The sequence below is a fragment of the Protopterus annectens genome, chromosome 14.part0, assembly GCF_019279795.1.
Source record: "Protopterus annectens isolate FY-2018-M chromosome 14.part0, PAN1.0, whole genome shotgun sequence".
Taxonomy (NCBI): domain Eukaryota; kingdom Metazoa; phylum Chordata; order Ceratodontiformes; family Protopteridae; genus Protopterus; species Protopterus annectens.
Window position 1 is genome coordinate 660,870,491 of NC_056748.1, and position 12,887 is coordinate 660,883,377.

The following is a 12,887-nucleotide window of genomic DNA, read 5'->3' on the forward strand; positions in this document are numbered from 1 at the left end:
CACACATACCTGGCTCACATTTTCTGCAACAAAATCTATCTGACTCATAATGGCTTTCATTTTGACATGTCGTTCGTTTAAAAACTTTCTTCTCGGCTTTATTAGTCTTGATCAGATTTTTAAGTGAAGAAGCCTTGTCATGGTGCAATTCAAATGAATTTTCAACAAACAAAAACACCTAAAAATTAAAACAAAGATTAGGGTGCAAAAAGTACTTTACAATAAATGTAATTCACATGTAAACAGACTTGATGGAAAATCAGGTAAATGGTTATATTAAGCAGAGCTCTCCAGTTCTGTCATCTGTCTACAATTCATATTTTTTAGTACATTATTGTGACATTTATACAGCAGATGTACACACATACACACACAAAGATACAGCTATAGACAGAGCAGAATGCATGTTAGCTGATCACATACCAATCATCTAAAACTGATGCAGCTGATATAATTTTCTTTACAATCCACTTTGCAGACTACTCAGACTATCAAACTAACACTGACAACAAGAGAGGGACACCTGCAGTCCCAAACAAAAAAAAAAAAGATAGACACAAGAATATTTGGATACTCCCCCTGACTACATGCACATTGTAAAGAATTACTGTACAAGTACTAACCACAATTTAATGCATATTTAGGGTACTTTACAGAAAGTGGGGGAGAACCTTATAGCGGCAAGTCTGGTGGACACAGAGCAAGTCATCTGGTACTGTGGAGTAGCCTACCCCTTCTCCCAGCTTATCAACCCCCTCCCTTCCCTGTGACAGATCTTCCAATCTCTGCTATACCTGCCGTCAGACAGGAAACACGTCTTTATATGGCGAATTCCTCTCAGCTTACGGTGCAACTTGCATACAGCAGCACATGCTCAAAAAACCTGAGTCCCATTGGGTGAACATCTAGTTCTCCTGCTGGGTGTCACCCGTGTGGAGAGTCTGCGCCACCTCCCTCCCCTCAGAAAGGCTGGGCTGGCAACCACCACTCACTCCCATCTTCCCATTTGAGCCTTCTGTGGCACCTGAATCATTATTTCAACTATTTCAACTCTGGTTGTCTGCAACACAGGCAGTGCTTTATCCCTCTATGCCACAGGGCTGGCATTGGAATCTGTTCCTTAAGGTGTATGCACACTTTATACTTAATTTTGATCTTCATTGTAAACAAAGTCTCCTTTAACAAAGAAAAGTGAAAACAAGCGTGCTTCCTAAAATTCAGATGCTCATTACAGTTCTTAGTTATTGCAGGTTTGGTTAAGTTGACCTGCAGCGTGCACTTTACGAAGACATCCACAGGTAAACTTCAACTAAATATGCAGAAAATCGTCCACAGGGAAATCCACATTTTCTACTGGTAACACACAGCTTATTCTTGTTATAATTCCTCCACGAATCCCTACTCTTGGTCTTGAAAATTCCATTTCTGAGAAAAGACCACAGTAACAACTAACAGTCTAGTACTGCAGTCTCAGACATACTAGTTTTATACTTGATATCTGCTATATTCTTGTCTGTGCTTAAATGTGCTACAGTCTTCACATAGTTACCACACAGTTTTTTTGTTTCCCCCTTTCTTTTGCCAAGTTAATGTAATGCCTAAAAGCTTATAGCAAACTTCTTTTGAGTTTTAACCATGCACTTTCCCCAGTATCTTCCTGATAAGAAACATTCCAGTCAACACTAACATCTTTTGTGAGCATATTTCAGTTGGGTAAATTCAAAGTTCCATCTTGTAATAAATTCCTTCCTTTTTTTCATAATGAATCAAAAAGAATACTGTCATAGCTAATGGATGGCTGACCTTCAGGTTTTTCACTAGTCTTTCTCCATCGTCTATTACCAGATTCAAAATATGGACCCCTATTGCAGGTCAATCATCTTTTTGAGTAAGATTATACTAGTTTAGTATACCCAAGAAGTGAGACTCCATATATGACCTGGATTGACACACAATCTAGTCAATACTAACATAATTAAAATCAACAAGTATTATTGCTGGTAGATTGTCTAAACAGTGTTCTACTGACTCTAGGAATGACTGATGTTCCAAAATATTCATCTTTGACCTTCTATAATCTGCTGAAGGACTTATCAAGTTTGCTCGTCTCTTCAAAATTTACAATGAAACTGTGAATAAACACCATCATTCCACCCTCTTACTTTCTTGTTCGATTAGACCAATTTTGTATGAACTAGTAAAGAAATGTTTTGGTATTCCAGCATTCTATTAACACTACAATGCATAATTTATCGTTCTGCATACATAATTCCAAGTCTTCCTTCTTGCTAACCATACTTCCTACACTGGCATATAGATATTTTATACAGCTTTAACTTCTACCCTGTTTACATCCCTCTCTCTCATTCTTTCCTGGTATCCAAAAAAATTTGTAAGAATGTTCCTTGGGATGTTAGTAATACACTGGATGTCCTTATTATTGAAGTGCAATACATTGTGTGAAAACATTCCATAACCAGAAATAATTTCTTCCCATTGTTTGGACTATGAATCCTTTTACGTAGCCTTGCCAATGAAGTATCATATTAAACAGTTTTGCCTTAGCGGGTGCATAATTTGAAAAAAATGGGCAAGGGGAAATTTCCGAAAATATTTCTTTTACCTTTTTTCATTCAACTTGCATGAATTTTTGTGACAACCTCTTTCATATGGTCAAGTGGCACATATATTAAATCATTTGTGTCAGCCATCATTGCAATCAAATTACAGCCACATTTCTCATTAAGTAATTTACTGCACATGTTGGAAAGTTCAAGCAGCCTCACTCCAGGGAGATATGTCACTGTTAATCTGTTCTTATTTACATATAGACAAGGATGCAACTTGATGTTGCATGTGGGAACCCCATCAGATAATGCCTTCTTATCCTGGCTGACACTTTCGGTTGTCCTGATAATTGCATACATTGGCCCCGAAGACATTTTCCAGTGTGTTATTCTCCAAACTGTTTTCATCTGGTTCACTAATGACATTACTGTTTAACTTTTTTCTTGCTTTTATTAAAGGATTTTTCGCTTTTGTTTCATCCTTTGTGATTTTAAAGGTGTTTTAAGCTTCTAATCTAGATCTTGTGTGGAGTAAATTTCCTAACCTTAGTTTTGTTATTTTTTTACTTCTTGGTACACACAATAATCTATTTTTAGTATTTACCATTTTCCTTTGCTCCTCTGTCAAGTTAATAGCATTAGCAATGTCATTCTGATCCCTTCCAGGGTTTAATGAACGTCCAGAAATTTTATCTATAGCCTTTTCAACATCTACCACCTACTCTTCAGACTGTATCTTTAAGTGGTCTAACCATTTGGTCACTCATTTCTTAATGGCGGTAACTGTTTTTTTATAATGACAAGTACAATCTCCTAAATTAGTATAGAACTTCACTTTTACTCCACTCCATAGCCTTTTCAGACTGTGACAATATGCACACACTACATTTCCACAATCTGCATATTTAAAATAATTATTATATGTAATTTCTTAAATATTGTTGGGCTAATAGATCATTAAGTGCATATAAATTCATGAAGTCCACTTTGATCCTAACAAAATTCTCTGGAGCAAATTTTGATGCATTGGGCAACTCACAATATGCTTATAACACAAACTGATTAACTAAAAAGTCAGAAAATTACTTAAGGAAACAGTCAGACAATCAAGGATATAGCCTTACCCACAATACTCTGCCCAAGCTCAACCTCCCCAGATCGAGGTTGCTGCCCCTTATAGATAGAAGGAAAAGAAACCAAGGACTCAACCTGGAACAAATGTTCCAACAAAGGCTTTTCCAGATCCTCTTGAACTTAAATGTTTTTGGAGGAGGATGTCTGGGTGGGAAGCTGAAGCAGAATGATATGCAATCTGCTCTCCGAGTCCATGTGCCTTGGACCATCTTTCTGTCAAAACACCCCCCACCCTAGGTGGGAAGTGTCTGTGGGGGGGGGTGATAGGTCTGCCGACTGTCAGGTCCAAATGAATCCACCACTGTAGATGAATCCTGCAAATGTTGGTAAACCGATACAAATTGATGTAGAAATGACCACTGAACATAGTCTACTGAAGAATGGGCACATAGTACCTGGCTAGAGGAACCAATATTATAGCAGCTGCATTAGACCCCAGGGCTCATAGAATCAATCTGGCAGGAGGAGAGGGATAACATAGAATGGCTTGGAGTGGTGTTTAGCTGGACCCCAATGAATTCTAGAGCTTGTACTTGCAATGGTTATGACTTTTCTGTGTTTATGGTGATGCCTAGAAAGTGGAATATCTGATACAGATATCCCAGACATCTGGCCTGAGATGGTTGATGCTGGGTGGGGGCACTCAGGAGCCAATCGTCTAGATACGGGAATACCTGAAACCCCTGCAGTCGGAGATGAGCTACAACCACTGCCATGCACTTGGTGAACACCTGGGAGGCTGTGGAGAGACCAAAAGGCAGAGTTCTTAAATGGAAGTGATTGGCTCCAAGGCAGAAGGGCAGATGACTTCTGGAGCACCTGTCTATTTTTATGTGATGATGTGCATCCTTTAAGTCCAAAGAGCACATCCAATAGTCTTTCCTTAGTAATGGAAGGGTAGACTGAACTGTCACCATTCGGAACTTTTCTTTCTTTACATACAAACCGAGTTTCACACACACAGAAATAACAACTGACTTATACACACAACAATGGACAGCAAGAACCGTTCAAATAATGTATACTATAAACCAAGACTCAACGCTAAAAAATAACGTAACTTTAATGAGTGCTTTCCTTTGATAATAATAAAACTTCTTCAGAATAAAACATGAATTAACATACATCCTCTATTTACGCATCACATAAAGGAAATTGCATAAACCACATAAATACAAAGTAACCAATCCACATATAAAGTGAATAAAATATCTTACAATTTCAAGCACAGCAACTTACGAAAAATTAACATTGTAAAACAACTCAATATCATTAAAGGACTATATAGTAAAATTATCTATCAATAGTCTTTAATTTTAAAAACTCTTGATTGAGATCACATCATCAGGTTCTGGGGGAGCAGTGGCTTTCAAAAAAATCTGCCACCATGCCTCCCTCTGTTCTAAAACAACTAAGGACTGTCTCATGGGTTCTTAGGCACCTGCTGCACAACTGCAAACTTAAATTCATGATCAAGAAAGGAACAAATGTGTTTATACATGGTGTTGCTAACTTTTTTCTTGGATATTTCATACATATGCTCATAAATCCTTTAAGATTCGGTTTTACGGATGTAAAAAGCATTACACTGCATGCAATTAGCAATGTAAACAACTCCCTGTGAATAAACAACTAAAACGACAGAAATGGATTTATTCACTGATTGTACCCCCGAAACACAATTCATGTACCTACATTGATGACACATACCACATTTGAACATCTTATCTATATTCTTATTGGTTCCTGGTTTCTCATAGATGTTTTGAAATTTGGACCCCTTCTATACACAATATTAGGGTGCTCACCTAAAGAGTCACTAATATCTTCATTGGCTACAGCCAAGTCCCAGTTTTTAACTAAAATATCTGAAATCACAGCACTATTAACATAATAAGTGGTAATAAAAGGACAAAAATACTTGTTTTAGTTTTAACCTAGGCATCAGGAGGCTGAAACAAATGTGTGCTATGGTGCGTAATAACACCACCTCCAATATTACTGTAGCTATTATTAACCTGAGCCTCTACAGATCTATGGTTCGTCTGTAATAATGGCACACACAATCCAGTATTTCATTTTTCTATTACTTCCTTTTGAATCTTAAGCACAAAATCAAAAGGGGTAATCTGCATTTATAAAAGGAGAAAGAAGAAAGGAAAGCTGCTACAGACTGCAGTGGAGCTAAAGGAGAGAATGGGATATGGCTTCAGAAACAACTGGTCTCCACCAAAATACTTGCTTTCTTACAAAGAACAGGGATCTGAACTGTCTTGGGGGTGCTGAAGTTATAACAACACAAATTTTATGTACGACTGAATCCTTCTTATGTGGAGTCTTTGCTAGAGTAACTATGAGAATCATAGATGCCATGAATCCTAGAATCTGGAGATATGCCCTTGCTGAAGTCTAAGTGAAGAAAAAAAACTCAGGAATAGATCTGCATTCTTGTGGTGGGGAAGCTCTTGGATTCATAGGTGTGTACTTGGATAACGGCCCTGGAGCCTATATAAGCCTAGCCCAAGAAGATTCCCTGGCATCATGCCACCCAAAGTTTATTTCCCAGTGTCCCTGTCAAGCATGTCCATTGAAGTGATCCCAGAGGTGAACTTGCTATTGCCCAACCACTCGTCGAGATTGCTCTTAAAAAGGGCCAGTGAAGTGCTCTGCTCGACGTGAATGGGAAGTCTCTGGGTTAGGAACCTGTCCCTTCAGCATGTTCTGTTTATTGTGGTAATGAGGTGAAGGTCCCTGGAGCGTGTGGCATGGAGGGATTGGGATTTCTTTAGGTGTAGCATATCTAGCAGCTCTGGGTCAGACATGGCTTTTGTAGGTCAAGCAGAGATCACCTCTAAATAGGCGATAAGAGACCGAGTATAGCTGGAGGTTTTTGAGTCTGTCTGTATAGGGCATGTGTCTAAGGCCCAAGATCCTCAGTGAGTATTTCTGTGGTCTTTCCAGTTGTTGTAGGTGTCTAGTGAGGTACATAACAAATGGGGCGTTGTATTCTATAATAGGTCGAATGAGGGACGTGTAGAGAGGGATTATGATCTCTTTCTTCCTGGATGTGAAACCTTTTGTAATGAGATGTGCCACACAGAAGGACTTTCTGACTACAGTTGCAATGTGGTTATCAAAGGAGAGGTTGCTGTCAACCTGTGTCCCCAGGTCTCTTATCACACCTTCAGTGTTTAGTGGACTACCACCTATGTGGTAGTTCATGGGCACTGAATTTTGCCCAAAGGGAATGACAATGCACTTTTTGGCACTGAGTTTAAGGCCATGGTTCTGGCACCAGTCACTGGTGTCAGTAAAGCCTTTTGGTAGAATGTCTACATCAGCTGGAGAATCAATAATGGCTCCCAGTTTGCAATCATCTGCGAACTTAGTCCCTTTGTGTTGGCTTGAACTTCAGAGAAGTAGATGCCAAACAGGAGAGGACCTAGGACCGGATCCCTGTGGGGCACCACTTGTAACTGGTTAGTAGTCAGATCTGGAGTCCACTACTTTCACAGTGTGGGTTCTATCAGTGAGCCAGTTGGCAACCCATCTTATTACATAGACTCACTAAACTAGGCATAAACCCCTATCTATGATTCCTGAGTAAGGGATGGTGTGGAAGGCCTTGGCAAGATCCAAGTAGGCTGTGTGAATTACCTTGCCCTCATCAACAGCTGTGGTGACAGACTCGAAGTCTATCAGGTTGAGCAGGTATGATCTACCTTTCACAAACCCATATTGCGTGGGGTCCAGAGTTTGGAGATTCCCTATGTCCTTATTTATAAGGTCCATGATGATGCGCTCCACAGCCTTACATATCAGTCTCATCAGGCTAATGGAGCGGTAGTTCCCAGGGTCTGTAGTCGCTCCCCCTTTGTGGAGTGGATACGCCATTTGGTAGGAACAAAGCCTGAAATGAGGCTGTGATTGAACAGGGTACTCAGGTGTGGTGCCAGTTCACTTTGTAATTCATAAAAAACACAGCCAGGGATATTATCAGGTCACATGGAAGCTGTATTCTTGGCTTTGGACAGTGCGGTTTTTACCTGTGTAGCCGTGATAACAGGAACTTGGCATTCCTCGGGTATTGTGACAGGCCCTTTAGGAGGTAAAGTTCGCACTGAACCTGTCAGTCAATATGCTGGCAATATCAGGTGGTTCTGTATATGTACTGCCATTGTGCTGTAACTCAAAGCAGATTTGAGTATTGCCATGTACATTCTTGATGTAACTATAGAATGCCTTGTGACTGTCTTTAGAATTTGCAGGAACTGTGTTTTCATAGCTAGCTTTAGAGGATTTGGTGATGGATCTCAGTTTTTTGCTGAGGCTAACAAAGGAGTTTTTCCAGTCTTGGGACTTCACCCTTTTCTGCAACATTTTTTTTTCCTTCTGCAACAGTTTTTTTCCTTCTGTTGTAGAGTTTGTTTATAGTGGGGGACCACCAGATTGGCTTCCTTTTTTTGGAGGAGAGTGTCTTGGTTCTGTTTGGTATGGACCGCTCCATGCACTTGTGTATGTGCTCATGCAGTGCACTGGTGTATGATTTAGCAGTTATGCACCTATTTTCCATTTGCATGGGTGTTGTGAAGTTAGCCACCTCTGTTTTTAGAAGCCCAAAACTGGCTCTTTGAACAGATGTATCCAGAAGATAACCAGAAATAGTATTTTGTGGGCTGAAATTAGAATAGATTTTTAAATGCTCTCCTGGAAACCCAGTCTGCAAAGAGGATCTCTTACTCAGGTGCGAAGTTCCTGAAACTTCAAAGGGATTCTGCAAAGTTAAGATTTCCAAATAAAAAAAATAAATAGTAAAATAAAACAGTGTATACCTTGTGGTCTGCAATAGAATATTACTAGAACTAGACAGTTTGTGAATACCCTTAGAGCAGTGGATAACCCAAAAGGTGTTAAACAGAACTGAACATGTAATCCAGACACAGGAAATCTTAAACACCCGAAATCTGAAGCTACAGGAATGGGATAAGCACCATTAAAATGCAGAGAGTTAAAAAAACTGCACTGGGAAATAAGAGGTAAAATATTGTAAAGGGACAGCATTTTGAACTTTGAAACTTGAACACACTGGTTTGGAAAGAAAGATCTAGAAATGGTCTCCACAAAACTTATTTCTTTAGTAACAAAAAATATCCTAGAATAAAAATCTCTCTCTACAAGGGCAAAGGGACTGGTTCTACTTCCCCTTGTTCCAGTAAATGTTGAACAGCAGGGGAGATAAAGAAGAATGATCTTGAGGATGAACAGGAATCACCTGAAAAGGGGAAAGGGACTCCCACTGCCATCTCTACTCCTCCATGGATACCTCTCGGAACCCATTTGTCTGAGATTATCTATTGCTATAGAGAGGAATGGAGATCCAGATCTTGGGGAATTAGTAAATGATTGCAGGGTGTGTGTTTGTTGGCAACAGTAGTGAGGGAGGATGGAAGAGTTACAATTTGTAGGCAGTTGAACTATCCTTAGCTCTGTGAGGTTCTTCCTTTCTTTTTGGGGTCTCTTATTTGAATGTATGCTTACCTTAAGTTTGCCAAGGCTGATCATTTTTCTTTAAAAATAAAAGATCCTGAATTAGGGATGAAACTTTTAACAAACTTGGAAAATGAAGGCTGAAATATTGAAGTTACCCCCGAATCAGTTTCTCTCTCTCTCTCAGCAAACTACTTATGGACCTCATTAGTAGATGGTCCAGAACAACCTGCCTCTCAAGGGGATACTCCAAAATTTCAGGTTTAACATCTTCAAGCAAATTTTGAGAATATAACCATGCAAATCTTCCAATAACATACTCAGTAGCTGTTCATCAGAGTCATACGAACACTTCAAAAATATCTGTTTACTTGTGAGAAGAAGCAATTACAGCATTTGGAGAAAATTTACCCTCTGAAGAAGGAAAGGTGGCAGTAACGTTCCTCATATTTTCAAAAGAAAGAAGTAACATCTGACCTTGGCAATTAAAATTCTAAAAATAAGTGGCGGAATAATACACTCTGTTCTGAAATCTATCAAAACATTCCCATCTTTGTCAGAGGGAGATGGATTAGCATTTACTGAATGTTTAGCTGCAGAAAAGTCAAGACAAGGAAATCACTGCGGGTCAGAGCTGGCATCAGAAAAATAAGCATTTGTAAGACTGAGGAATTTTACACAGTCTGCCTGGAATACAGTAAGGATGAACAGCCAAAGGCTGGAGAAATCCCAACTCTAATAAATCATAGTATTCTTTTTCGAAGAAGATGGAATACCATTTTGTTCCCAATTAATATATTTACTCATTCTAGCAATGGTTTCAGGAAAAGGAAAATTCCAAGGCATAATCAGAAGAAATGTTCCTCCATATCAGAATCTGATGACTGAAGAAGAAAAAAAAACAAATTAGTTCTCTCAAAATGTATTCCCTGTTCATCACACTGGGAATAATCACAAGCTGAAGAACTTGTTTTACTTGTTTTTCAAAAGAACAGAATGCGCATGGTTAACAGCCAGAAATAAGGCAGGAGTTAAGCCCACTAGATATTTCCTATTTAGGGTAACACGGGCATGAGAAGATATATATTTAACCATCTGCTTCCTTTTAACAGAAATATCCTTGGTAGCATACTTACTCATAGGTAGGTACTAGGCTATCGGCCCAAGGGCTAAGTAAGCCTAGCCAACAAGGTTCCCTGGCTTACGCCACCCAAGAAAGTTTTCCTGTGCCCCTGTCAGGCAGATCCCCGGGGTGTATTTCCTATTTCCCATCCACTCATCAAGATTTTTCTTAAAGAGTGCTAATGAGGAGCTTTGCTTGACATAGATGAGTAGCTTGTTCCAGAGTATGGAAAGTCTCTGGGACAGGAATCTATCCCTCCAGCATGTCCTGTTTACTCTGGTGACAAGGTTTAGTTCTCTAGAGCATGTATCTCGGAGGGACTGGGATTTCTTTAGGTGTAGCATGTCCAACAGCTCTGGGTTTGACATAGCTTTATATGTTATACAGAGATCACCTCTGAATAGGCGATATGCTACGGAGTAAAGCTGGAGTTTTTTCGAGATGGTCAGTGTAGTGCATCTGTTTGAGGTCAGTAATCCTCTTTGTGAGGTACTTCTGTGGCCTTTCCAGCTGCTGCAGATGTCTTGTGAAGTGCATTCCAAAAGGTGCGTTGTACTCTATAATGGGTCTAATGAGTGTCGAGTAGAGGGGAACAATGACCTCTTTTTTCCTGGATCAGAACCCTTTTGTGATGAGGTGTGTCAGGAACATCACCCCAAGGAACAGCCATCTTTGTTTAGCTATGTATTGAAGCATTCCCTGCTCCTTCCGACAACACCAAGACTGATTCCCCCATGCCCACACAGTACACTCCAACACCTGCTGAGGATGAATCTAACCCTTGGTTCATCGTGGCTGAACAGACTACACCAGAAGAACCCAAGGAAGACGACGAGTGATCTGATTAATCTGAAAAGGCCACTGCAGGGTCACCCATCTGTGGATGAGGCAAAGAAACTCTTGTAGAATTTGCAAACATTATCTAGAAATTTTATTTTTTTGTGTGTGTGAAAGAAGGATGAATCAATGAAATGGTAAGCTATTTCATAGTTAAGCTGAAAAAGTACCTGAAATGCAGCAAACAATGTCAGCAATACATGGCATCAAAAAAGTTGTGCTATCACAGAAAAGTGACAGCCAGAAAAACACAATTGCCTATAAAATTATCATGAATAAAAAGTGAAGATCTCAAAACAAAAGTTTACATAAAAAAAAAAAAAAAAAAAAAAACACACCAGACTAGTTCAGATGGACACAAATGTCTCATAACCTAGCTAAAATAAAACATTTCTTGTGTAAAAGGTACAATTTTAGTCATAAAAATAAAGTCTGGAAGGTATTTCCCTTGTAGGGAACTTATCCAACTGGCTAACCAACTATCAATCCTCAAAGGTCTGCAAGAGAGATGTTCTACGGTGGCAGGAAAGCTCTGAAAGGCTTGGTGTCTAGACTAAAGTTTGTCTCCCTGCTCTGCTCAAGCTTCCAATGGGCTAGGTGTGTAAAAGGTGCTCTTAGACTTTGGAAGCTGGACATCTGTTATATCCTAGGCATGCTATAACCCCATACAGCTTAGGCTACTGCAGCAGTGATCAAATGATGAACACCTGTTACTTTTCTTCAGAGTAAGGGTACCAAAGAAATATTTACAGATTAGGGAATCCCAATAATGTCGAAGACAGTACACACATTTTATCAGTGCTTTAAAGTACAACAGCTAAAAACCTTCGTGTACCATCCTCAAGTAGATGGGATAGTGGACTGCTTAAAGCAAGTGCTGAAGTAATTGAAAAAGAAAGACATAGAACAGGATGAAAAGAATTGGGGTCCATTAATTCTCCCCATTTCTTGTGTTGTAACAGTAGTAACCTAAGCCTCAAAAGGATTTATTAAATTTGAGCATATGATAGACATCTCTGAGGCTTTCTGGAAACAGCAACAGAAATGTGGGAAGAGGCAAAAAAAGAAATTAAGCTGAGGCTGTAATAGATAAGGTGATTACAGACCAGGTGGCCCAGGTTCGACCAGATGCGTAGGCACTTGATGGGGAAGCCAGAGGGAATGGGCATGCCTATCATTAAGGCAGATGATTGTTCCCACAAGGCTAGCATCTCTACTCCAGTGAGACAGTGGAGGTCTATTATGATTTGTAGAGCCAGTGCCAGAAGACATAGGTTTGTCTGGCTAAGTCAATGATGGTAGACCCAGTCCACAGATTTGGGGCACCACACATGCATGGCCTGAGGAAGGGAGTAGGCAACCCCTGTTGTGGTGGAAACGCTCATGTCTCTATCAGGATGGGTTAGGTCTTACAAAGTTAAAACAAAAAAGTACCAACTACCAACAAGAGCACAAACCATTCTCATGGCTGCCTGGAAGACAACACCCAAATTCACTGCAGGTCTGAAATGCCTGCACAAGGGAAGGTTTGTTGGTTAGCAGGCATGGGGGATGTAAAATCATAAAATTATCTTCACTAATTTAAAGAACTGGAAAAATGATTCACAGAATCCCAAAGGATACTAAATGTCAGAAACAAAAAAAGCTTTTTATCTTAATGTCAACTCTAAAAACAATCATCAGATCAGCATTACCTCTATGAACAAAACAAACGCAAAGAAGATCAGAATGCAAAAGAT

General features: G+C 39.6%; 1 protein-coding gene across 1 annotated transcript in view; it reads right to left on the reverse strand.

Annotated features, from left to right (window-relative positions):
* The window catches only part of FAS (Fas cell surface death receptor), a 228,610-nt gene that overhangs the window by 177,462 nt on the left and 38,261 nt on the right, over positions 1-12,887 (reverse strand). Inside the window, exon 2 of the mRNA XM_044055606.1 lies at positions 10-178. Coding sequence (XP_043911541.1) covers positions 10-178 — 169 coding nt within the window. The remainder of the gene's footprint in view (positions 1-9; positions 179-12,887) is intronic.